The sequence below is a fragment of the Neopelma chrysocephalum genome, unplaced genomic scaffold (genome assembly GCF_003984885.1).
Source record: "Neopelma chrysocephalum unplaced genomic scaffold, ASM398488v2 Primary Assembly neopelma1_24, whole genome shotgun sequence".
Classification (NCBI taxonomy): domain Eukaryota; kingdom Metazoa; phylum Chordata; class Aves; order Passeriformes; family Pipridae; genus Neopelma; species Neopelma chrysocephalum.
The window spans coordinates 9,625,316-9,652,414 of record NW_020897693.1 but is presented as its reverse complement, the minus strand read 5'-3'; the positions used below and the strand labels follow the sequence as shown (position 1 = coordinate 9,652,414).

Below are 27,099 nucleotides of genomic sequence, written 5' to 3'. Positions count from 1 at the left end.
TCTACAGTATGTATGAAAATAAGATAGGATAGTCTAATTTTTTCTTATGAAGAATGAGATTCAGAAATCATGAGTAAGATGTGGAACTAATATCATCACCACGTAGCATATGATCATGTAGGACTAAAAAGAATTGTTCTGAAAATGCCAGCAACTCTTCTACTGAAATTTTTAATTCAATTTAATATTGCAGATGCAGGGATTAGGAATATGACCCCATGAAAAAGGAAGAGAAGATATAGAAAGAAGTGTCAGGGATTTCAGATCAAATGCGATTTCAAAATACTTTGTCTTTTCTGTTAAAAAAATTAAAAATAGATACATCAGTAAATTTTTCTAATATGTTAGTACTTCTGTTTATGCAGTCAATTGTACAGATTTCATCATAAACAGTCACACAAATTGGACATGTTACCCCACACCAATCTTAGAAAAATACTCTCCCATATCACTGGTGTATGTCTATTGAGTGAATGGAGGTGAAATCCAATTTGAAGAGGTATTATATCTTTGAATAAATAGTAATACTACTAAATTAATTTATCATAAATATTTGGAGATTATTTTTGCAAGACTAGTATATTTTGACACATTTTATAATAATTTCTTAGAAGAAATAGCACAATATAAGGAAGTTATTTTAAGTTATGGCAAGAGAATTAATCAATGAATTAACCACTTAGGAGTGAAAGGATAACACGATTCATGACATACATGAGATTTCAGAAGTAAAAAATACAGATATAGGGAAACAACTTTTGATGATGTCTTAAAGCTCAGTTAAAGAGGGTAAATTTAATTGTAAACCAGTTTCAGCCTAATTTGTGATGACCAAATGGGGATCTCTCAGAGATCACAGTGCTTCCCTAAACATGCAGGAAATGTATACAAAACCACAGCATAGCAACTGTTGATATGAACTGATTTTTCAGTGCTAAGCAATGTAATGATTCATAAAGCATATTTTTCTTGCTACCAACATAATCTCTTACTACGCTTATGTGTGTTACCCACCTGAGTTTACCATACTATTTTATAATTACTTTAATTATGTGCCATTTATATCTGTTACATTTTTTTATTTTTTCTAGATCCTCATCCTGGAACTTTGATAATAACCATTAAAGACAATGATATCTCCTTACATTTTCACTGCATGTATTTCCATATATACAAGTATCTTGAAGACGTCTTCTTTTCCTTGTTAAATAATGCTAAGGTAAATTCTACAGACTTATATGCCAGTGAAATTGCCAGAGGTATAACTCACAACTGAAATGGAACAATTCTTTTCCTCAACAGTTCCAATTTCATTTTGTTATGTCACCTTTATTTAAATATTAATAACCAGTTGTACTCTTAAAATGTTCAGGACAACCAGCGTACTTTCTTGCTTCTGTTTGCTGCTCAGGGAAAAATCGTGCCTCTTATTTCTTTCTTAGTGTTGAAGTTACTTCCTCAAATCTAACTGTTCCAACAGAGGGTAGATTTCAATTAGATATTAGGAAGAAATTCCTTTTTGTCAGAGTGGTAAGACATAGGAACAGGTAGCCCAGAGAATTTGTGGATGCTCCATCCCTGGAAGTGTACAAGACTGGGCTGGATGGGGCTGCTTTGAGCAACCTGGACTAGTGGAAGTTGTCTCTGCCCATGGCAGGGGAATTGGAACTAGATGATCTTTAAGGTCCCTTCAACCCAAAGAATTCAATGATTCTGTGATTCCATGATTATTTTTCAGAAAACAATAATAGAAAATAATGGAATATGGAAACAAGCCCAGTAACTTCTTCCTTGCCAGAAATATTTGAAGCCATGTGGGATTATGGGATTTGTTCTCTTACTGAGAGACTGTGTTTCTCTGCATCCCAGGGTAAAACACTATAAAAGGTTAATTCACCAAGTAATATAGCTGTAAATAACTATTTTAACACACTCACAAAGCATTGTTCACTCTCTCATTGTTGCTAAGATAAGGAATATTCTTGCAAATCAGCCTCTTTGTATCTCTATTTGTGTGTCTCTAGGGTTAGCAATCACCCCAGGTTTTTCGTTTTGTTTTGGGGTTTTTTTGTTTGTTTTTTTTTTTTTAGGTAGAATCAATCTAAGTTTTAATGGTGAAATCATGTTTACTCAGAAGGGAAACAGCTGAAATAGCACTAAAACTGCCCATGTGAGAAAAGTGGTCCCTCAAGGAGAGGTCCATATTACTGACTCTCCAATGCTGAAGGATCTTCATTGTGTAGGCCTGTGTTGTGCCTGGCCAGTGGGATAAATGCAGACCTTAGATGGCACTTGATTTCTTCATTTCCACAAGCAAACTAGCTACATAGGCAGGTGCAAACTCATTAAAAGCAATTTGTATCAGGTGAAACTTCTTTGGGTTTTTTTGAGAAGTTAATTACCATTATTTACCATAAGGAGGAAAATTAAAAAAAAAAAAAGTGAAGTAATTTCACTCCAGGTTCCTGCTCAAAAGTCACTTAAAAGTCCCTTAAACTGTGTTTATCTCATAATATACAACAATTTGGAAAGACTAAGCCTAAGCAAAAATTCTTCCTGCTCACTTCTCGACATTTTGTCAGAAAGACCTGTAGAAAGAAGACTCCTCCTAGAGTGTAAATACCTGAGGGAAAGTCAGAGCATCCTCTGTTTACCTGTGCACCTGCAAAGGAAAACTAAAACGTCTGAAGCCCCACCTTTTAAGAACCTTGTGAAACAATCTGGGAACTGAGCCAAAACCTCCTCTCTCAGTATATAAGACTCAGGAACAGAGAGGTATTTCCTCAGAGGCAGGTTGTTCGGTAGCTTCTACCGGGCTTCCAGAAGATGGGCAGAGGTGGTGGGACTAGAATACCACTATGGATATCAATACTAGCACTTGCCTTCATACAGATCAAAGGTAGGAAGATTTACTTTCTTGGCATTTTTACTGTTTTAAAGAATTTATAGTTTGCTTTGGAGTTTGAAACATTTTTTCCTTGGCTTTGTGAGGTTAATGAACCTATTACATTCATGCAAGATTTTCTTTTCTGTTATGAATACTTTCCTTCGTAAGAAGAAGAAATTACCTCTTTTCAAACTGCTGTCCTGTTTTCTCCAGTTGAAATCTGGAACAGCTCCCCTGCATTCAGTGGAACTCACTCAGAACTTACATTTCTACAAAAATGCCTCAAGATTTGCATTTAGCTTCTGATGTCCAGTTCAAGACGGTACAGCATTTCTAAATGTACAAACCAAAAGGTGCAAAAGTACCTCTAGAAAGGAACAAGTCAGTGGATGAGATTGTCTGCATGTATTATTAAAGATTTTATTTATCAGCTGATGACACAGTTTTGAAAAAAGGGAGGGTTTTGCTTGAAAATCACTGGACAATAGGTTTTAACAATTCTTTTACTCTTGCCCATGAGGTTGCACAAAAGCTTAGCACACAGGGTTGGTTTGCAATGGGCTGAAAGCAAATTAAGTGACTTTAAGTATTCTAAGAGGGCATTAATAGTCAGAAATGGATTGAAATATCTTTTTACATTTTTTTAATTATTTTTTCATCAGATAATTTCCCTTAAAGTTTAAGGTAACAACAATATTAGTTTTCTATTTTGATCTCAGGTGCAGATCCTATCGGATGATTTTATATTTTTCCTACTCCTAGGCAATTCCATACTAACTTAGGTTAAAAAAGTGGTAGTGTCATGGAAAAGCCCATCAGAAGACTAACTGTAGCATTACCACACCATGCAATGGAAGCAGGGATCTGCAATGCATATGACATGAGACAGAGTGGAGCCATACAGCGCATGGAGAGAGAAGCAAAAAGCTCTCTGAGGCTGGGCAGAGGAGGAGCCCAGAGGCACTGAATGGTTCCTACCTTAAAAATAGGCACAGCATGTCCTTCCAACACCAGCTGCAGACCCCTGGGTAGTGCTAAAAGGGACTTGAAGAGCTCTCTACAGCTCTGGTTTCAGCCTAAGCCCCTCTAGTGGTGCTGCTCACAGACTTCCCTTGCAGGGTGCAGCAGGAGGTGAGCCTGCCTTTTTGGTTTTCTCTGGCCTGCATAATCTCCACTGCAACATGCCCTGTGATGAACTCTCACTAAGCGGTGTATTAAAAGCCCCTCTGATCCCTGCAGTTAATGTATTTATTCCTATTGTGATGCTGCAGTAGAATGGAATGAAAAATGGTTTCTTTGCTGGAAACAAAAGGTTTTGCTTTGGGGCAAAATCAACAAGCACAAATATATGTATTGGAAAGACCTATTTCTTTCTGTGTGGCTTTTGTGTTTATTTTTCTTCTGCTGCTTTTTACAAAGAGTGCCTGAAACTGTAAAATACAGAGTAACTGAGTAAGAGAGGGCAGAGATATGTCCTCTAATCCTAAAATGAATTCTTCCCGTACAAAAGGAAATTTTAAAGCACTCTGGCTAGAAAAAAGGTTTTACTGATGCTTAAAGCACAGAGTGACCATAAAACCTAAGAAAATTAAGTTCTTTATCTGGAGAGGTTATAAGGGAATGCAGGGGTACATTGTGACAATAACAGAATAAGGATCTGCTCAAATTACCACAGGCATGTTTTTGATGGCTTCCCTGCAGTAATTTATTAGCCAAAAAATAAAAACATACCAAAAAAAAGGGAAAAGCTGAAGGAGTGGTGTTTGGCTATCATGGTTGCACGCAGCCCAGATCCTGATTCAAATTTGACCTGTACATGAGCATATCTTTGCTGAATTTTTTTTTTGATATACTAACTGTTACATGTTTAAATAGATGTAATTGAGATATTGGGGGAGCTCAAGAAAATTAGACATTAACATTTCTACCATTCTTGATGCAGTTCAGGCCCAAGATGGTGAACAACAAACAAAGTATATTTCTCCATCTATCCTGCAGCGACAAAAACTTAAGTATTTTTATGCTGATCTATTGCTAAGATTTTGTTCTAAATCAAGTTGATAAATAATAAGATTACTAGAATGTTTTTAGTCCTAGCTAGAATATACCACACACATTAAAAGAGAAGTCCTCTGTACAATATACCTGATCTCTGACTGCTCTAAACTTGAGAACTTCCTATGAGATCTGGTCCAGTGGATCTGCTCTACTGATATGATAGAGTTATCTAATCTTTAACTTTAGGAAAGGTACATACCTTCTATCTAAAAGTGTATTTTCAGAAGAGGTGTGTGTTTACATACGTATCACCAGGGTACTTGATAGCAGGTAATAAAAGACACGTTTTTATTTTTTTTACACTGTGTCAAGATGACTGCATTACTCACGAGAGAATAAGGAAACTGTAACTACCTTAAATGTTAGCATAATTAAGCACTACAAGATCATGCATGACACATAACTGTACAGAGCAAAATAAGGGTGTAAGGATACAAAGCTGACTGGTATATTAGTGATGACAGGCTGAAACAACTGATCACTAAGTCTGTCCTGCAAGAAGTGTACCACAAATTATTTAACAATAGCAGAGGATCATATTGTTGCTTCTGAGTTCAGAACCTGGGCCAGGATCAGATGGGAGTCTTTAACAAATAATGAAAGAAAGTACTACAGCCAAAGGGCATAGTCTTTGGAATTTAGTTGTTAGTGAAATTTATAGAAAGGCAGATCACAAAGCATTGTGTAAAAACTACCAATAAAACCTTGTGGAAACTTCCTTATAGAGTGTAAATAGTAGTAGGAAATTTTCATCACTAAAAAGGCTACGTTATCTCCATCCATTTTGTAGCATTCTAAGATTAAACTTAGTCATTTTTTCTCCTTTTGCTTTTCTACCAGCTTTCAAATCCCAAGAAGTGACAATCATTCCGCCTTTTCAAAACACACTGAAAGTAAAGGGTAAGTTCACCAAATGTCATGGCACAGATATCTGTGTTCTTGTTGATCACACAGATAGAGCATGCAGTGACTGAAGAGATCAAGAGATTGTGTAAGATCCTTTAGCACAGTAAAAAAAAACTTTAAAGAAAACTCATCAGTTCCTCAGGTAACACAGATAATCTAACTGTGAATCCCGTGCTTCACCTACATTGTGTTTATATAATGCAGTTGTAAAGAAAAAAATTAAAAATATATTTATATATGAAATAATGGGAAAAATCATGCACAATATTTCCAGTAAAGAGAGAAAAATACTAATATGCTGAAAACACTGTGGAGACATCTTATCTAGGGTATAGGGTACAATTCAAGCAGGGTGAGTGTAAATGTGGAAGAAATGCAGGAAGGGACTCTGAAGATTATCAGAGAGATAGAAGAGCCTGCTTGTAAGGAAATGAAGACTGAAAAGAGATAGATTTCTATAATTGGTGGGGGGAGTAGTAGGCAGGTGAAACCCCTTCAAGGTGAAGTGTAATTTTGGCACAAGAACAACCAGGCATACATGAGACAGGAATATTGTTTGGAAGATGTCGACAAAAGTCTTCCAGCCATTCAAAGGTTGCAGGTATGAGTGGCCTTCCCTATCAGGAGTATCAAATAGTGTTAAACTAACTTTAAACTGGGTTTATGGTGAAACTTTAAAACTTCATATATTTACAAAAGGATTTATAGGATATGGGTGTTGACAGAACCAGAGCATTGGATCTAGTGACCCAGGAGGTCTCCTTCTCTATGCAAAACAGATTAAACACAAAAAGTGACTGAACTAAATAAAAAAATTATGATGAGCAAATAGCATGCCAAGAAGGAAAACAGAAGATGGGCTTTTGGGACAGAGGCTAGTGAAAGACCTAGGAGGGGAAGGGCATCTAAAAGGGAGGGTATTACAGCAAATTACAGGAAATTCATACTGCTTGTTTTGACTCCACAGCTGGCAACCCCTCTCACAATGGCCATGTGTGCAGCACATGGGGTAACTTCCACTTCAAAACCTTTGATGGGGACATCTTTTACTTCCCTGGAGCCTGCAATTACATCTTTGCATCCAACTGCAAGTCTTCCTATGAGGACTTCAACATCCAGATTAGGCGTACAATGGCGGAAAATGCTACCGTGATCACTCACGTCATCATGAAGCTGGAAGGAGCAGTGATTGAACTGACCCGTGGCTCTGTCCGGCTAGACAACAAATTGTATGTTCACAGCTTGCAGCTGTCATCACTGCTGTTGATCCCCATGAGCTCTTTGAGCAAGCATCCCTTTCCCTTGTCTGATCCGACATTGCTTCCAAGCAGCTGGAAGGCTCAGGTCTTTCCTGAAGTATTAACAAAAATGAGGGCTTGACAGTGAGCGAAGTGCCACTTCTGCACATTATCCCTGTGTTCATTTTATTCAGATGAACTATATTCCATATGATGGCCCACTTCTACAATTGTGCATGTATATATACAACCGAGTGTATAAGCTAGACTCAGTCAAAGTGTCAGAAACTTAAAGGGTGCAAAACCTACCCTCCATTAATGTTACTAGAACAGAATTCTTGAGAGGAGTTTTTGACAGCTTTTGTCTTTGCACCAAACAGTGCATAGTAAAGCAGTGGCTGCAGCTTATATCTGAGTTAATTTAAAATTATCTATTCTGGAAACTTGCAATCTATGTAGCAATTGTAGCACTGACTTCGGCATAGGGTGTGAAACCTGTAGAAAAGGACAGGTAAATATTTGGGCAGCTATCCCACTGTGAGTTGTCTCTTATAGCAGCTATATACAGTGAGCTAGTGTAAAGTTTATCTTGGGTACAGCTTTCTGAATGTCACCCATGTCACAGAAAGCCTGGAGTCCATCCCTTTATCATCAAATGCTTTAAGGCCTGAAGCATATTGCTTGCAAAACAGAGTCTCCCAGCACTTCTTTGAACCATACAACCAAAAACATATGCCAACATTTTACCCAGAAAAACACCCTTGAGAGAAAGCCAAAAGGAACAACAGGGCTGATCCATTTGCACAATGAGAAGCAACTGCATAGGAAACAGACAAGATGTTACATACCTGTGTTGTCTGTATTTAGCTACTGCTCTGATTTCCTCACTGATGTATGCTGAAAATTCTCAAAGAGAATAAGAAAGAATTGCAGTGTGGATATTCAATGAATATTCTGTCCCTACCCTGGCTGAGTTCTGATGATCTTTCCCCAGGGTTCAGATGCCCTACAGCCATATGGGAGTCTTGATAGAGAGAAGTAACAACTATCTGAAAGTTTCTGCCAAGTTAGGACTGACCTTCCTTTGGAATGAACAGGATGCCCTCCTGGTAAGAAAACATCCAGAACATGGCAGAAAGTCTGTATTTTGAAAATAGTTTGTTTTTGTCTTTGCAGTATTAACCAGTCATGTAGACATTAGTTGCTTTTGAATTTGTGTCCATTTTTAGCGTATTGTTGTGTTTTCCAGTCTTCTCCCAATTTCCCTTTTTTCCCCCACCAATCTCAGCTCAGAGTCAATAGACCCCTGATTATAATATTCTCACCTCACAGTGAAGTAATCTTTAGATTCCAGACCTGGCAATGTACTGATGTTCACAATCCAGGGCTAGAAGAAGAGCAAGTTTTTCTTGGTTGTCACTGACCTTTCCAATGATGCCTACCTTGTTATCACACAACACAGTCTGCACAGCAAACATATGTCAAATTTTGAGTACACAAGCAATACTGATGTAGGCTGTGCTCCTAACCATCCAGACTGACATTTCTATGAACCCCTTTCCTCATTTCTTTTAGGTGGAACTAGATAAGAAATATGCCAATCAGACTTGTGGACTTTGTGGGGACTTCAATGGAATTCCAGTTAACGATGAATTTATTTCAGGGAGTAAGTAATAAAAAGTATTGGTGCTTGTTTTTTTATTTTACAATATACTGTAACATAGATTGTGGGTCATATTAACTGCAAAACTAGTGATACTTTTTCACATATTTCTATGATATCAGTTATGTATACAGTCAGGGCTTTGAGATGTATTAGACTGCTTCCATCACTGTTATATGTTTTAAGACCTGCCACATAAAACTTGTTTGCAATACTTAGGGTCGAGTTCCTTGTTCGTCTTTTACCTTTCATACTATAGTGATATTATTCGGCAATCAATGTTCATGTGATAGCAGATAGTATCACAAAACAAAACATCTCCATGCAAAAAACCAGTAAACACTCTTCTAATATTTGAACTGTTTTTTACAGAGACAAAACTAACTCCCATACAGTTTGGTAATAGGCAGAAGATGGATGGACCCACAGAGCAGTGTGATGATCCTATTCCTTCTACTGTTCAGATGAACTGCTCAGCAGAATTTGTAAGAACCTCTCTCTCAAAATTTTTTTTCTCAGTGTGAAATATATTCTCTCTATCTTTGGAGATTCTATCTTTCCTTTGTTAGAAGGGAAAAAAATATGCCAAAGCGAATGCTAAAAAGTTCCCCATCTAAGAGAACACTGCATATTTTCCCAAAAGAGGAAATCATTGAGGATGTCTTAATATAAAGAAATTGTATAATGCTTAGGAAGTCACCTGAGGTGAAAGTAACTCAAGATATGGAAGATACTAGAATTAACTAAAGGAGTTCCTTTATGTTCTTGCCCTATTGATACACTTTTCCCTAAATATCTGCTTATGGCTACTGTTGTACAGGTTTTGTGGATCAGATGGATCTTTGATTTGTTCTGCCACATGCCTTAAATAATTAGTTTCATATTTTCTAAATGTTTTGTTTACCTTCTCTGTTTTCCTTCCCAGGCTTCTATCTGTGAGACAGTATTAACCAGTAAAGCATTTACAAGTTGCAACATGCTTGTCAATGTTCAGGACTACATCGAAACTTGCATACAAGACCTATGCCACTGTGATAGTTCTATGGCTGACTTCTGCATGTGTAATACTTTTGCTGAATACTCCCGGCAGTGTGCTCATGCAGGTGGACAGCCTCTGAACTGGAGAACCTCAGAACTGTGTCGTAAGTATCTCAGGAAGGGACTTCCACCTGTGCTTATTACCCACATCTATTAAATCCAAATATGTGAGGTTCTTTCCTTAAAAAGACAGTTGTTTAAACGTGCATACAATTATCATGAAATCAGTTTCAACCTAATCATATTCAAGACTTTGGGAATATGGAAGTTTAGGGGATTTTCCTTACAAACAGTTTTAATATATATCAGAAAAACTAAAATATTTTGGCCTCCACTTTGATCAAGATTCCCCATCATATCTTGACAGAAAACATCCTAAATTGCAAATACTGTTTTCTCAACCTTTCAAGGGAAAAGCCAGCTTTATAATACTCTTTCTACTTTTAGCCAAATCATGTCCGTTCAACATGCAATACCACGAGTGTGGCTCTCCCTGCTCTGACACATGCAGCAACCCGGAACGATCTGCACTTTGTGAAGACCACTGTACAGATGGCTGCGTCTGTCCTCCAGGCAAGCTTATTTCCTGCCCTGTTCTCACAGCCAAACCCACTAGAATACTTACCTGTACACATTTAACAAGTTTCACACTCTGTATCATTCTCATCATGACACCAGTGTTATTATCATCAAAAGAAAAGCTACATTTCTTCCTTCATATTCATGCTCTATTTCTATTCAGGTTATTAAATATGCCCTTTTAAATAACAAACATTGAGAAGACATGTATATAGTGACTGAGAATAAGATAATTTGTTCCTAACAACAAGAGCATTCAGATTCAGTTCCCAGAAAGTACGAAATCTTTAATCAGATTTTGCACACAACGATAGCTGCTGCTGTTAGCAAAGCTGCATCTGGTTTGCCAAATTACTAACTCCTTCTTGTCAAGTGCTGAGTGTCTAAACAAAAAGGAGCTCAGAGAGCACCAGGCAGCGTGTAAAATTTGGTGCCTCACAGAATTATTCATGAGACCTGAGCATCAGTACAAGACAAACAATGCAAGTGTGTCTTCTTTGTCCACACTTCTGCGGCTGAAAATTTTTATTGCTGTTGTGACTGTATGGTAGGATCTTCACCCCTTGCAGCTCTTCTGCCCATTCTCATGATGTCTCACAGAATTCACCATCATTTGTTTGTGTATTGGCATTGACTTCTCTTAAACAATCCTCTGTCTCTGGGCACAAAAATATTTACTGTACAAATATGTCCCTGGGCAGTCTTACGAATGGTTCATCTATTCCACCTCATTATCTAGTAATTTTAATCCTAATTTCATTCTAATGAAGTCCATAACAGAAACGTATTTCCATAGAGGTCTCTTTTGATCACCCTAGGATTTTAGGTATGCTTCAACGGCATATAGCCTTTCAATCTCTACATAGCTTGCATCCTATTATTTTAAAGTACTGTGTAATACAGAAGAAATGGGGCATATTCTCAGGCATCTGCTAGATATGTGTTCAAAGGCAGGTTGTGCAGTGCACAGAATGAGTAACAGACCATTTCTTTTCCTAGGAATGGTGTTTGATGACGTTAATGGTGCTGGCTGCATTCCCCGTAGAGAATGCCACTGTACCTATGAAGGTGAAACTTATGCTCCTGGTGCCTCCTTCTCATCTAAATGCAGATCATGGTAAGATACTTCCACACAACGTCTTTTCTTTTAGGTGCACTATCTGAATATTCTGAAGACAGGGAAAAATAACTAATTTCCCCTTAAAAAAATTAGGAACTACTTATCAATTGAAATTTCCTGATTACACAGTTTTAGAGAACAGTTCATGTCTGTTTTCCCCTTACACTTGGAAGCAAAATTTAAGTTTTTGAATAGATACTTCAATTTCAAGGCCTACTAAAGAAGACAATCAAATAGCAGAGGTGTTTAAAAATGTGAATTAGTGTTACATCCTTTGCAGCACTACAGTGTAATATTAGGATGCTCATGTAAATACCATAGAGGGCATGACACTTAGGGTTATTGCATTTAGAGTGGGAGATCACATTTGAGAGGTGTATTTGGCAAATATTACCTATATTTTTTGAATATCACTATAACTACTGAAGTTTTATTGCATAACTGTATGCAAATGCACTTATCTATGTATGAACACAAGAACCATGTTATTTTCCATGAAAAACTTCACATGTTTGAAGCTTCAGCCATGCTAATGGAGATGCGGAGTGATGCTTCATATGCAGAAGGATGCATGACAGGTTCACCAGGACTGAATTCTGTCCAAAGACTGGAAATGAACAGCAATATATATATAAAATTATCAGTAATATAAATGTGCCTGCCCCATACTTATTCTGATATTCTATAGCAATACTGGTTTCTTTGACAGTATGATCAGTGTTTTAAGAGGAAAACTGAGGCATCATCTGCCCTTATTGTCTTCTATTTCATTTACATTTGCGTTACCCAAGGTTACTGAATGCCTTCTTCATTTCAGTACCTGTGTTGGAGGTGAATGGTCTTGTGTCACTCAGTCATGCCCTGGGACTTGCAGTATTGAAGGAGGCTCCCACATTTCAACGTTTGATGAGAAACATTACTCTTTCTTCGGAGACTGTAGCTATGTCCTAACCAAGGTAAAAATGAGACACCCTCGCTAAAGGAAAGTGTTTTTATTATATATAAGGTTGTTTGTTGAAAATTACTGGCAGTCACATCAACTTTATGAAATTTAGAGGGTCACCATGAAGCCTGTCTGTTAGGGTTACACCAAATAATATTGTAGTGGTTTTGTGTTCTTTGATCATTGTTTAAGAATTGCACTGAGTTTTTAGCAGATATATTAAATACCTAGATTTTAGTAGATATACTAAATACCTAGATTTCATAACCCTAGCTATTTTTATGGTTTATTTGTATTGCGTGAGTAATGTAAACTATTTTCATAAGGACTTCATGTTGAATCAAATCTGTTATCAATAAGATTGGTCTGAATATTACCAAGTAAGAGAACAATAAAAACTTAGGAAGGAGCTAGAGTACTTTAGAAATAGATTAGACTAAATTGATGAAACTTTTGAATGAGATTCACAAGCACTGTTCTTGATCCACAATGGAAGCATAGATCAGACTTACACTTTAAACTCCTCTTTTTGGCACCAACATGTAAAATTAGATTCTCAGGGTTTCTGGAGGTAGAGAAAAATCACTAAATTTGTACTCAAAAGTTCAAAAAGCTTTAATTTACCATTAAATTTAATATTGATTTTCCAGATGTCTGGAATTCTGCATATCAGTTATCTTCAATTTAGTCTTCATTATGCCAAAGAAGTGATAAGACGCATTCAGAATCACAGCCTTCTTTGAGTGTTGCCCTGTTAAGTCTCGGCCATTAGTCACCCTTTGAAGGTGGCTCACAGAACACAGTTCAATGAAAATCTGAACCAAGACAAAAAATGAATTTTGCCTTTATTCAGTAATTTAGTGAATAAGGATTTTAGCTTAATTTTCTCCTGTTAGAGAATATTTAAATGCCTGATTTCCTACCAGTTTGAAGAATGTTCAAATCACCAATGTCCTTGATAATTTATTCAGTGCAGAAGACTGGAAACAATTTCTTTCCTCTCCCTGGTAAACTTCATAACCACTGGGAAAGAAAGGCATGTGTCCTTCTTCTCTAGCATATTAAACTAGTATTACCTTAACATTAGGAACTACTATTACCTAAGCCTTAAGGAGTTTAATGTTCAGCTTAATATGTCTAACTTGCTCTTGAATGTCAGGAACAATGGATAGCTTCCAGAGTGCAGACTGCATGAATGTCAGCTGACTTGGTGTCTGTATACATACATGTAAGACCATATGAGCAAGAAGAAATGAAATACACAATATTTTGAAAGATTCACTTTACCAAGAATTCCACTTAAGTGTGAACTTTTTTAAGTTAACAATATTTTAATATAACAAATCCTTTTATCGGTATCTTTTGTTTTCTTCTTCTAGCTCTGTGACAGCAATGAATTCACGGTTCTGGGAGATATCCACAAGTGTGGCCTGACTGAAACTGAAACGTGCCTCAAGGGTATAGCCATCAGCCTGAGTGGAGGACAAACTGTGAGTAGCAAATGTAAACACCTAACATTCTGCAGGGATGTTCTCAAAGCTTAACAGACAAGTAGTTTGCACATGACACATAACAGCACACACAGGAAATCTGCACTTACTTTTCATTTTATCTCATTTGAACATTATTCAAAGTAAAATTAAGAATAAAGTAAGTACATTAGAAGACAAGATGCTAGTAGTTTTCTCTTATTTAGATAACTTTGGGCTTTTGCTTTTTTAGACAGTCAATGGGCCGCAGTAATAAAATCAAAGAAATAATATAGGAATCAGAACATCATCATAGTCTCCCTCCACTTTTTTTTCCCCTCCATCTTGAACAGTATTAGAAAATATTTTGAAAGTACTTTACTTTTCCTAAACATGCTTGATAATTGTTGCCTTTTGTTGTGGACAGAACATTATGATCCAACCTTCTGGTAGTGTATTTGTGAATATGATCTACACACAGCTGCCATTCTCAGCAGGTAAGTTCCTTTGGAAGACTTCTGTAATGTTTCTCATTTTTTACTTTAAAATGTTATTACATGAATTAATCTGAAGCCAAATTCTACCTTTGATTATACTGCAGCAAACCCAAAGTACTGCAGTAGAGCATAGTCTCCCACTTCTAATGTAATAGGGTTTGTCTATTCAAAACTTACAATTTTAGCAAAATTAAGGTCTAAATATCTAATGAAATGGAGATTGAGTTCAAGGAAACAGTGTCATTGCACACTTCCAGATCCAAACATTGACATAAGAGATGAAAGAAAAAATCTGACATGCAACAGGACTCCAATATCTCAAGTCATTTAGTTCCCTGTGTTCCCTCTGGAGCACATTAATCTCTGGAGTTTCTCTCATGGAGTTTCTCTCATGACAGTTCTTCTCAGATACTACTGCACCTGAACACAAAGCAAACCATGAAAGGACTTAATAGGACCAGGTTGGAGTCTTCCATTAAATAGTGCTACATCATTTTTACCAAGGAAAGGCAACCTTTTAAATAGCAACGAAAGTGTGTGTTCTTCCCCTTATTTTAAAACACCTGACAAAAAGTGCAGGGTTTGTATACATTTGTTGTTTAGGTGTTTAGATTAGCCTGTTTTAGTGCTGGATTTGAAATCCTGCATGGATCATTTTCCCCCCCAGTTCTTCAGAAATTAGGAGCATATCAAACACAGCTGTAGAATTCCTCTGTATGATGAACAATTATTTCAAATGCTCATCTCATATGAAATTATAACTCTTTTGTTCTTATATCTCTAGCAAATGTCACCATCTTCAGACCTTCATCTTTCTTCATCATTCTGCAAACAACCTTTGGTCTTCAGCTACAGGTTCAACTTGTGCCTTTCATGCAACTTTTTATAGACTTAGACCCCTCACATAAAGGGCAGACCTGTGGTAAGTGACCTGTGTAACAAGTGCCTTCACCAGTATGTGTCATTCTGTAGGGCACTTTCACAGACCATCTGCTTCCTTTTAGGTCTCTGTGGAAACTTCAATGATATGCAGACAGATGATTTCAAAACCACCAGTGGTGTAATAGAGGGTACTTCAGCTGCCTTTGGCAATACTTGGAAAACTCGGGCTGATTGTCCTGATGCCAAAAATACCTTTGAGAACCCCTGTACTGTCAGCATACAAAATGGTAAGCTCAGCATATAGTAACTTCTTCTATTCTCTTTTAAGATGCAAAGACAGAATAAGTTGATCAATCATCAAGTATTTAGACAAAATAACAGAACTGTTTGCACACACACTATTTTCCTCAGCTGACACTAGAAGTCTTCAATTAATAAACAATAGCTAGGAAAATATTTTGGATCTTTAAAAATATTCCTTTGGATCAAGACAGCAACTGTTTTTGCCAGCTTACTTAAGAGAAAGTGGAACCATACAGCATATTAGGGATCCATTCCTGGAAAGGGCTGATTGTCATATAGAAAAAAACTGTGCATCACCCCACTGAATGTTGGACTCAGTGTGACCCCTCCACTGTTAAACTGAGAACCAGACTTAAAATTCAGAATTTCAAAGTTTTCAAGCTCCGTTTCAGCCAATAAAATATATAATTTTGAGTATTCACAAGCTTACTCTTTTGTTTTCTCAGATGAACTAGCAGATTTTTAATTTACAACGTGAACCTTTCTTTCCAAAATTCAGTTATGGACGTCTTAGTTTATTCCATGACAATTACCACAAATCAGAGAGCATTCAGTTTGTGAAGAGTTCATATTTCTCTTTACAGGAAGCAAAAGACTGTCTCAGCAAATGTGGGGCTAAATTATATTGTAAAGTTAAGCTTCTGCAATCTCCCTGCAGGAAGTATAGTAAAACTGAGACAAGAGTTTTGAAAATGAAGTACAATAGAAACTCTTACCACGTTTTCAATTCACAGACCAGTACGCCCAGCACTGGTGTGGACTGCTCTCTGACACTACGGGACCTTTTGCTGAATGTCACTCAACAGTGAATCCAGAAGTTTACGAGAAGGTATTTGGCTCTTAACTTTATCCCATTTAAGAGAAAAAGACTCAGATTTCTGATACTAACACCTGAGAGAGTAACTTGCCAATTGAGAGGATATGCATTCATGATAGTCCTTTTCAAGTCAAGGGTTCATTATCTACACAACATAAAATTTGCTCCTTTGTAAAGGTATCTCTCTATTCCCAGGAGGATAAATTTACAGGTATATTCCTCCTGCACCTCCTGCATTTTTAGGTGCAAACTTAAAGACTAAGCTAAGAGCTTGGACTCCTTGGACTCCTTATGAGGTCAAGGGACAAAACCTGTCCCTCCTGAGGTAGAAGGAAATCTTTAGTCAGAATCTTAACCAGCACTTTAGTTTCTCTGAACTGCTCTCAGAAGGCTTTTGCATACATGTAAAGGACAAGGCAAGCAATGTGTGTAAGAAACAGCAAAGAGATTTAGATATGTGAACAAAAACATTCCAGGAATTCAAGGTGATGAAGCTCTGTAACAGAGTCCCTGGGTACTTTACAAAATCTCCCTGTTATTACAAATTTATAAGATTATGTTCAGCAAACATCTTCTGGAATTACAATATTATAGTATCCCTGCCCTGCACAGAAACACATTAAATAACTGGTTTTCTTTGTTCCTCTTGAACAGAGAGCCCAGGCTCTTAAGCCTAAGCTGCCAAAGCTGGGTGGCATCAAATACTTTCTATTTATTCTAAATATATATGGCACAGTGGGGAAAAACTGGATGTAGTTGGAAAACCTACCAACACCTGAAAAAGGAAAAAAAAAGAGTTCAAAATTGTGGACCTCTAATTACTCCTTCTTCGTGCAAAGAATCTTTTTTGAAAGTGCTCAATGAAGAGCTTACACTTGTGGATTACACTCACTTTAACCTCTAACTAATGTAACACTCTATGGAGCACCGTGGCTTTGACATGACAATCTGATGATCATATGTCATCCCCTGTTCCTAGAACTGCATGTTTGACACGTGTAACTGTGAGAAGAGTGAGGACTGCATGTGTGCTGCCCTTTCAAGCTACATCAGAGCCTGTGCTGCTAAAGGAGTTCTCCTCCCCGGATGGAGAAGCAAAGCCTGCAGTAAGTTTTACATTCCTTTGCCTTTTGAAAATGATCACCCAGGAGCCCCTACAGAGCAGCTCTCAGGGATTCCCACAATAAATTGTGTTAAATTGGGTTTTAAGCATAGCATTGACTTTCAAGAAGTTGAGGAGGAAAGGAATACCATAAAAGACAAGCAATAAACAGTTAGAAATAGAAAAAACAGGCTTTGTTAGATTACTTGCTCAGAACCAGCAGAAGTAACATGGAGAGCCATACCTTTGCAATAGGAATAAAATAAGTAAGGTGTTTCTCAATTTACTTTGACAAAAAAAAAGTGAAAATAGCAATGAGGAAGAAACATACTATGCATTAATATACTTTGTCCTTTTTTAAATTTGGACAAAATATTTGTATTTGTGACACATTTATAGGGGAAAATTCTGCTCTAGCAGTAAAAAAAAAAAAAAAAATTACACTATTGAGGATATCAGTAAAGCATTTGTGTATACATTGCCATGTTTATCATATGTATTTTACCTCAAATACTTCACTTATACCTACATTGATTCTTAAATGAACTACAAATGTAACTCACTTTTTTACTTTCAAGCAAAATACACCACCTTGTGTCCGAAATCTTTGAAGTACACTTACAATGTCGATACGTGTCAACCCACCTGCCGGTCTCTGAGTGAGCCTGATGTCACATGCAGCATTAAGTTTGTCCCAGTTGACGGCTGCACCTGCATAAATGGAACATACATGGATGAAACTGGCAAATGTGTGCCTGCATCTAGCTGTCCTTGTTACTACAAAGGAATGCCTCTGTCTTCCGGAGAAGTTATTCATGATAATGGTGTTGTCTGGTAAGAGATTTGTAAAGAGAAAAATGAGATTGCTTATGTCCAATCATGAAACGATATATACGTTATGAAATCAAATCAAATGCATTTCTTTCCCTAATAATTTCAATTAAAAAATCACATATTCTTAAAAATTGTTAAGGCTACCCATGTTTGGAAGATTGTACAGGAATTGAACAAAACATACTGGGGTAGGTTAGCCTTTGCTAACAGTCAAACTCCCACCCAGCCCCTCTCTCTCTCCCTCCCTTCCTGTCTCCTTCCCCACAACACACACCTTCCTTATCTATGACTATAAAAGACTTGTTCTATGGTGAAAGATACTTGATAATAATGTTACAGATTATTCCCTTTATGAATGGAGTCTGAATTATCCTGAAGGACATTTTTAAACCAGGCAAATAGACAGAGTAAACACTTCCTTTATATAGAATATCCTTGTATTTTGTTCTGCTCTAATATAAAATATTTTTGAACAGAAAAAATATTTTGGTAAAGGACATGTTTTATTTATCACACAGTAATTTTTCATTCTTTCAAATTCACTAGGAAACAGGCTGAAAATTAACCAAATGTTTAAACATATCAATTACTTTTTTTTAATAGCACTTGCACCTATGGAAAGCTCAGCTGCATTGGAGAGAAACCTGAACCAGGTAATATATCAGCTTATCCCTTAAGATTTTCTTTAATTCTCCCTTTCCATCTTCATCCTCTTCAGTTCTCTTTTGTCATAATGATGCAAATTATAAAAGCAGGAAATCAATCAAGAAAATTAACTGAGGATTTCTGTAATGTAGAGGATATTCCCAAAATATAAAGAAATACTTTCTTACCTTTCAGATGGCTGAAATAAGTTATAACCCCCTGGGTTACCCAGTAGAAAAGAGTACAAGGTCACCCCACTGAATGTGAGGGGAAAACCATCCACATTTTAACTGAAAGTAGTAAAAGCCAAAAATAAAACACAAACAAAGTAATCAAGGATCTTTTTTTTCTTGGTTTGTTTCTCTGAAAGGTGTTTCGTGAAGCTAACTAAACATTAATTTAATGGATTAGTCCAAGCATAAGCACAAAAAGCAGATAAATATGATTTCAAAACAATAATCAGTTTCTCTTTCTGGTCAAACATATAATTTTAAGGTACCCATATGTCACAAAGGAGTCTTCTCCCATTTTTCTTCAGTCTGTATTAAGCAAACACAAAGATACAAATGCATGGTTTCTGTCATATTTCTCATGGCTTTTCTCTCTTTCAGTCTGTGTACCTCCCATGGTTTATATCGACTGTGGTAACACCACAGATGCAGATGTGGTAGGAGCAGGATGCCAGAAGAGCTGTCAGACTCTAGATATGGAATGTGTAAGCATAGAACCTTTATAATTAGTTGAAAGCATATTAAACTAGATCTCTTTTACAATAACCAGCTGCCGCTGGATCTTCCAGGAGGTAAATGTTTCAAGACATGTTTTCTCTATGGTCCTTACAGTACAGAACTCACTGTGTCTCTGGCTGTGTATGTCCTCATGATCAAGTGTCAGATGGCAAAGGAGGCTGTATAGCTCCAGAAGACTGTCCATGTATTCACAATGGGAATTCCTACAGTCCAGGAGAATCAATCAGAGTTGGCTGTAACAACTGGTAAGAGCATATTGAAAAATAACATTTCCTTTAAGCTCTAGGGAAGTAACATACGAGTGAATAGCATTTCATTCTAACAGCATCAAGATTTATAAAAAGGAATCCTACATAAAATGATCCACTTAGTACCTAAAAAGCAAGCTCTGCCTGTTTTTCTCGATGGTATACAGCCCAGAAATTGCAAGTGGTCAGAAGAACACTATGGTTTGGAGGCTGTCATATTCATTCAAGTCAAGAAATCTTTTTTTTCTTCCCAGGAAATACTTATATTTCAGTGCATCCAGCAAGATTTAGAAATGTGAAAGAGTTAATGTTTTCTTATCCAAATTATTCACTACATCATTAAGTAACAGTCTTTGGCTAAATCCCAAAAGTTCTTGAGCTGTGCTGCATTTCTGAGACTAAGCAAACTTTATTTTTTCATTAGAGTCTTAACACATTGTAAAATGCAGGAATGTACCTATATTTGGTGTATGTATAGCTTTTACATTTTGAGTGCTTTTTGTCTTATGTAGCACATGTAGAAACAGAAAATGGCATTGCTCTGAGGAACCCTGCCTGGAAACATGTTCTGTTTATGGAGATGGGCATTATACCACCTTTGATGGCAAACGTTTTGATTTTGAAGGAGACTGTGAATATGTTCTAGTCCAGGTAACAGAGTCCTTCCCAGATTTTTGCATTAAGTACCTTGCATTTTACTGATGACCATGTAGCATAGTTAACATTGAATACCATTCCCCTGTTTCAGAACTACTGTGGTCAACAAGCTATGAATCAGGGAACCTTCAGAGTCATCACTGAGAACATTCCATGTGGCACTACAGGAACCACCTGCTCTAAGTCTATTAAAGTTTTCTTGGGGGTGAGTATTTTCTTTAAGTTATGCCAGAAGGGCAGAACAAGCTGCATTGCAGAAGTGTCCTCCAAGATAGTGAAAATGTTACTAGACTTCTTTGCTCACTGCTAATGATTCTGCTCTCTGCTAGAGAAAGCAAAGGAGGGAACTCTAAAATTTCTTAATGTGAGGCTGTTGAATAGAATCCTTTTGATGATAATAGTTATTATTTCAATTAGTTACTGGCAACAGATAAACCTGTACCAAAATAGATAACTTTTTTAACTGGCCTCTAACTTTTTCTTTTCCTGTCTTAGAACTATGAGCTGGTACTCAGTGATGGACACTCTGATGTCATCCAGAGGACACCTGGAGGAAAAATGCCATTCCAAATCCGTTCCATGGGTATCTACCTGGTAGTTGACACCACTGCTGGTCTGATACTCATGTGGGACAAGAAGACCAGTATATTCATCAAACTTAGTCCCGGCTTTCAGGTACACTTTAAAATCAAAAACCTTGATAAAATTAATTCTGAAACACATCCATATTATCTCTCAAAGAAAAAGTGTGGAAATTTAGGCCGTACATGAAAGACTTCAAGAGCAGCAATTGCGTATTATTATCCTTGCTGTGTTGAATCAGATTGTGTGCTATGCATTTTCCTTATATTACATTATCCAGCAATGGCATAACAGCAACTACATCAGTAGCTTTCCTCATGAAAAGACCTCACTGAAGAGATATGTTCACGATCAGCTAAAACTAAATAGCTCAGTACTTAAGAACAAAACCCACGAGTCTACTCTTCTTCCTATCTTTGTTTATCCTTCCTAGCAACAAGTCAGAGATAATCTCTTTATGAAAGGCATTTTATGAAAATTTCCAACTGCTACTTAAAAGGCACAGATAATCTTAAACAAGATTCACTCTGAGATCTGTTACTCACAGATACCGAGAACCTATACCTTATTATTTTTGTGATTTTTGTGTATTTATCCTGATGCAGGGACATGTTTGTGGACTTTGTGGAAACTATGATGGCAATGGAAATAATGACTTCACTACTCGCAGTCAGTCTGTGGTAGGAAATGTGCTGGAGTTTGCCAATAGCTGGAAAGTGTCTTCTAGTTGCCCAAATGCCAATCGTACCAAGGATCCATGCACTGCAAACCCGTACAGGAAAGCCTGGGCACAGAAGCAATGCAGCATCATTACCAGTGAAGTGTTTGCAAAGTGTCACTCCCAGGTATGACAAAAACTTTAGTCTTAAATTCTCTTGAGACAAAGATTACATCAATTCTTATGTGAGATTAAAAAAAAAACCAACCAACCAAACAAAAAAACCCCAAACACAAACACCTAAAATACACTTTTTCATGCTTTACAAAGTGAGCTCAGACCAAGTTCTGTGGAGATTGCACGGAAAGTATTTTCACAAAAGTATTTTCACTTTCGTTTTCTCAGCTTTAGCCTTGAACAAGTACACCAAAGAAATCGATAGTTTGGATTGGTTAGTCTTGTTTGTTTGTTTTTAATAGAAGGAAAAATCATAGATAAATTTCAGGATATGCTTATTTTCTAATGGCATCATTTTCTACTAACATAAGTATCAGCCACCTGATATGTATGACTGTGTGCTGGCTTGTAGTAATTAACAGTATTCTGCAATTGTACCTTCAACATCACGCAGTTCTTAGTATTACAGCTTAGTAGCAATAGCTTTAGTCTACATTTTCCTCTTGATTTTTTCAAAGCATTCTCATGGTTTCTTCCTTTCTTAGCTTCCTCACATACAGCTGTCAGTTTCAGATATTTTATTCAGCTATTTTAGGACAGTGCAAACGGGACAAGGGCATGAAAACTTAAAGGTTTTCTCCATCAGGTTGAACCAAACGAATATTATCAAGCATGCGTGGATGATGCTTGTGCCTGCGACACTGGAGGAGACTGTGAATGTTTCTGTACAGCAGTAGCTGCCTATGCTCAAGCATGCAATGAGCTGGACATTTGCATTTCATGGAGAACCCCATCCATATGTCGTAAGTTTTGACCTACTACCTTTTGGAGGGGTCCAGAGGGAAAGAAAACAAAAAAAAAAAAAAAGGAAAAGAAGTAGGAAAAAACGAAAGACAAATTTGTATTTGTAAGAGGCACTGTTGTATTCTTTAAAAAAACAACCAGAAAAACCCCAACAAAGAAATTTGGGTAAATCACAGGAAGACAACCTATCTTACTAAAATGAAACCACAGATAGTAACTTTACAAGTGGTGTGATTAATGTCTGATTAACTTGTCAATCATGATACACAACTAGTGAACAATACTATTATATTACATTCCCACCTGTCTATAGCAGGCTCCATGTAAATAAATACTAGTGCATACTAGCTAAAATCAGTGATTTAATCAACTGATTTTTCTTGTTTAATGTGTAATTCTGTTCTATGCTTTAAAAATTTATTTATGTCAAAAGGTGGTAGAAATATAACAATTTTATCAAATTAGCAATAAGAAAATATACTGCTCACCACCTACATGACTATGCTAATCCCATGGGGTTTTTACCCAGCAAAACTGAGACTAGAGAGCTGAAAGATCAAAGGTATTTTGCTGACATTTCCCCTTCTTCTAGCTCTGTTCTGTGATTACTACAATCCGCAAGGGGAATGTGAGTGGCACTACAAACCATGTGGAGCCCCTTGTATGAAGACCTGCAATAATCCAAGTGGGAACTGCCTTCATGAGATGAGAGGTTTGGAAGGTAAACATAATAATGCATATCTCATTCTAGTTATAAAATCTTAAAATGCAGTAGGATTAACAAAATTTAGATTACTCAGTGTATGACATGCTTGTAGCAGAAATTATAAGAAGAGACTTTCTAACTTAGTATCTTACTACCTAATGGATCGTACTTGTTTGGAGTGAAGATGAGGACAAAATGCACCAAAGCTTAATATGCAATCAAAATAGCAGTAAGAGGGTCTGAAATTCCACTTACCGCATGGGACAATTTCGGGAAAGCAGATATGAGTTTAGAGTTACTTCTACTTGTGAAAGGGCTAGTTTCAACTTGACTCTTTTTATTGCAGGCTGCTATCCACATTGTCCAAAAAATAAGCCCTATTTTGATGAAGAAACCATGACCTGTGTTTCTAATTGTGGTTGTTATGAAAATGGGAAAAACTACAAACCAGGAATGGAGATGCCTCCAAAGCAGAATTGTGAATCATGGTAAGATTAGTAAAGATTTTTAAAAATTGAGTTTAAAGTTGTGGAACATAATTTATCACACATTAAACTTGTTGTTTACGAACAGGAAGCAGGCTAGTCAGAGGCTGATAAATAATGTCTAATTTTCTTCCCTTCCCAGGAACTTAAATGATAACATGATGAAACATTTTACCATTGAGAGATTAATTTACTAGTTAGTCTGTATATTTATTAAAGTGCTTTTAAATTATTATGATCATTATGAAATCAAATAAAAATAAATTAAAATAACAATAGTTAGGGAATAGTCCTAGAATTTGTATTAAGATATCCCTAAACTCATCGTATGAAATTCTCTAGAAGTTAGCAGCCAACTCATCTACATGGTTTTGAGCTTGTTTCTGCTATTTCACTGGTTCTTGCATAGTTGCAACTGTCCCATAGTTGCAAGTATTCCCACACATTACTGATGGCAAGTTGCGACAAGTGCTGTTAAGCCTTCTATAAAACAGTACAAAGGTACAAAGGTAGAATCAGTTGTTAAGCAGTTAACAATTGTCTTAAGACACCTTTAAAGTAGCTATGCTTGAATACAGTAAGCAGTACAATGCAAATAGCAAAAAATCTTAACACAAAGCCCATTTGAGCTAACCCAACTTCTTTGGCATGTTTTGCAGTTCATAGACATCTTTGTCTACATCGTCTAGGCCATTAACAGCACTAAACCTGAAGCAATAAGTACATATTTATATTTATTTAAGTTTATTCAATGTATAGATGCCCTTAGTCACTGTAAATAAGTACATCAAGATTCAGTTATTAAAAGATAATAGACAAATTCCATTTAAAACCAGAATGCATTCTTCCATCTTTTGGAAGTCTAATGGAAATTTGCTGTGTAGATTACTTCAACATCCATGATACAGTGATCCTTTGTATATATCCTTATGAATGTAAACGATACATTTACTGCACTTTCCCTTCCAAAAAATAAGTAGACGTATCCGAGTGATGAGAACATCTCAGATGACTCTTGTTCACAACTTTGCCCAGCTCCCAAAAGCACTGATAAGGTTGCTGCATGTTTCACAGGCTGGCACAGAAAAGTTATCTTTCTTGCCAGAGAACTGCATGAAGATAACCTAGCCTGAATTTGTACAGCAGAACTGCAGCTCAAACTCAGAGAAGATAGAGGCATTCTACATTTAAACACACAATGAATAGATTGATAGAAAAAAAGTTGAAACAAAAAAATTATGTCATGAACTGATATATTCACATTGATAATCTCAATTTTTCTCTTTTCCAGTGAATGTACAATTCATGGCAAAGAATGCAGATATGACGAATATGGTATGTTGACAAAGTTGTTTTTATGTGATTAGGATGCATTTAAGGTATTCTGCTCTGTGTTTCAGATAGCAAGGAATAACATCCTATTTTGATTTACAGAATGTGTCTGCTTCTATGAGGGACAGAAATATAACTACAAAGATGTGGTCTACAACACTACAGACGGAATAGGAGGGTGTATTGTTGGAATCTGTGGTCCCAATGGAACACTTGAAAGGATTATCTATGAATGTCCAATCTCAACATCACCCACAACAGCAACAACATTTCATTTCAGCACTACACCACCTGCCAGTACTTCCACAGGTAAATTCTTTACAGCCCCTAAGAGTGTATTCTGTTTATTAGTGAGTAAAATTTAGCTACAAAACGACGCCCACACGCACAGCATGAATAAATTAATACAACCTCACAATAAATGAGAGCAGTAACAAGGAAATAAACATAGAAAACAAATCCGCTTCTGAAACACCCTATTAAATTACATCCTATTAAATTAATATTAATCATATTAAAATAAAAGTATGCTAAACTGATGCCCTACAGGATCACAATGCAAGAAAAATAACACTAGGAAAATTGTTTGCCCATTCAAAATAACATAAAAAGATCATATCTACAGGAATTTATTTTAAGTTTCATGGTCTCTTCCTTATCTCCTTTGCAGTGTCACCAACGACATCAGTATGTGTTCATGAGGTCTGTGAGTGGTCAGAATGGTATGATGGCAGTCTGCAAACCCCTGGCTATGACGGTGGAGATTTTGAAACTTTCAATGATTTAAGAGCTAAAGGTTATGAAGTTTGTAACGCTCCACGGGATGTTCAATGCAGAGCAGAAAAATTCCCTGATATACCACTGCAAGACCTTGGCCAAAAAGTAGAATGCAGTACAACAGCAGGGCTTATATGTTACAACAAAGATCAAATTTCAATGATGTGCAACAATTATGAGATTAGAGTCCTATGCTGTGTTTTTGTACCATGCTCTTCTTCAACATATCCAGTTTCTACAACTTCTGAAAGTACAACATTGATACATTCAACATCTGAAGAAACAACAACCACAACCATAATGACAAAACCTGTCACCACCTTGCCTTCAACACCTTCTCTTTGCTTTAAAGAAGAATGTTACTGGTCCAGATGGTATGATGTCAGTTATCCAGGGTCTGGTTATGACGATGGAGATTTCGACACCATTCAGAACATTGAAAAAAAGGGATACAAAGTCTGCGCTAACAGAAGGGATGTGGAATGCAGAGCAGTGAGGTTTCCTAACACACCATATCCTCTCCTGGAGCAAAACATCCTCTGCAATACAGAAGAAGGCTTGAAATGCTACAATAAAGACCAATTGCCACCCATTTGCTATAATTATGAACTAAGATTTAAATGCTGTGTAAATATAACAGTACCATGCCAAACAACCACTGAAAGTATTAGTACTACAAAAACAACAGAACCAACTACACTTTCTTCAACAGGACTCAGTACAACATCCACAGAAGTATCAACGACTCAACACTTGATAACAAAACACAAGACAACACCACCAGAAACACCTCAACCACAAACAGATTACATTCATACCAGAATTACAACAAAACCAACAACACAAAATCAAAAAGAAACAACTACTACCACTACCACAACAACCTCCACAATGACTACAACACCCACTCGACCCCAGACCTCCACCACCACCACATCCACCA

General features: G+C 36.8%; 1 protein-coding gene across 1 annotated transcript in view; it reads left to right on the top strand.

The window, feature by feature from the left end:
* The first annotated feature begins 4,841 nt into the window (after positions 1-4,841).
* LOC113963247 (mucin-5AC-like) overlaps positions 4,842-27,099 on the top strand; it is a 35,272-nt gene continuing 13,014 nt past the window's right edge. The window contains exons 1-31 of the mRNA XM_027674210.1: positions 4,842-4,860; positions 5,786-5,845; positions 6,819-7,080; positions 8,084-8,198; positions 8,665-8,755; positions 9,125-9,237; positions 9,678-9,894; positions 10,238-10,363; positions 11,369-11,486; positions 12,307-12,445; positions 13,812-13,922; positions 14,329-14,398; positions 15,183-15,320; positions 15,403-15,567; positions 16,318-16,412; positions 17,380-17,506; positions 18,081-18,336; positions 18,940-18,989; positions 19,593-19,696; positions 19,824-19,975; positions 20,491-20,629; positions 20,727-20,840; positions 21,131-21,310; positions 21,823-22,062; positions 22,699-22,855; positions 23,449-23,577; positions 23,909-24,050; positions 25,339-25,382; positions 25,482-25,688; positions 26,050-26,271; positions 26,389-26,530. Coding sequence (XP_027530011.1) covers positions 4,842-4,860; positions 5,786-5,845; positions 6,819-7,080; positions 8,084-8,198; positions 8,665-8,755; positions 9,125-9,237; positions 9,678-9,894; positions 10,238-10,363; positions 11,369-11,486; positions 12,307-12,445; positions 13,812-13,922; positions 14,329-14,398; positions 15,183-15,320; positions 15,403-15,567; positions 16,318-16,412; positions 17,380-17,506; positions 18,081-18,336; positions 18,940-18,989; positions 19,593-19,696; positions 19,824-19,975; positions 20,491-20,629; positions 20,727-20,840; positions 21,131-21,310; positions 21,823-22,062; positions 22,699-22,855; positions 23,449-23,577; positions 23,909-24,050; positions 25,339-25,382; positions 25,482-25,688; positions 26,050-26,271; positions 26,389-26,530 — 4,244 coding nt within the window. The remainder of the gene's footprint in view (positions 4,861-5,785; positions 5,846-6,818; positions 7,081-8,083; positions 8,199-8,664; positions 8,756-9,124; positions 9,238-9,677; positions 9,895-10,237; positions 10,364-11,368; positions 11,487-12,306; positions 12,446-13,811; positions 13,923-14,328; positions 14,399-15,182; positions 15,321-15,402; positions 15,568-16,317; positions 16,413-17,379; positions 17,507-18,080; positions 18,337-18,939; positions 18,990-19,592; positions 19,697-19,823; positions 19,976-20,490; positions 20,630-20,726; positions 20,841-21,130; positions 21,311-21,822; positions 22,063-22,698; positions 22,856-23,448; positions 23,578-23,908; positions 24,051-25,338; positions 25,383-25,481; positions 25,689-26,049; positions 26,272-26,388; positions 26,531-27,099) is intronic.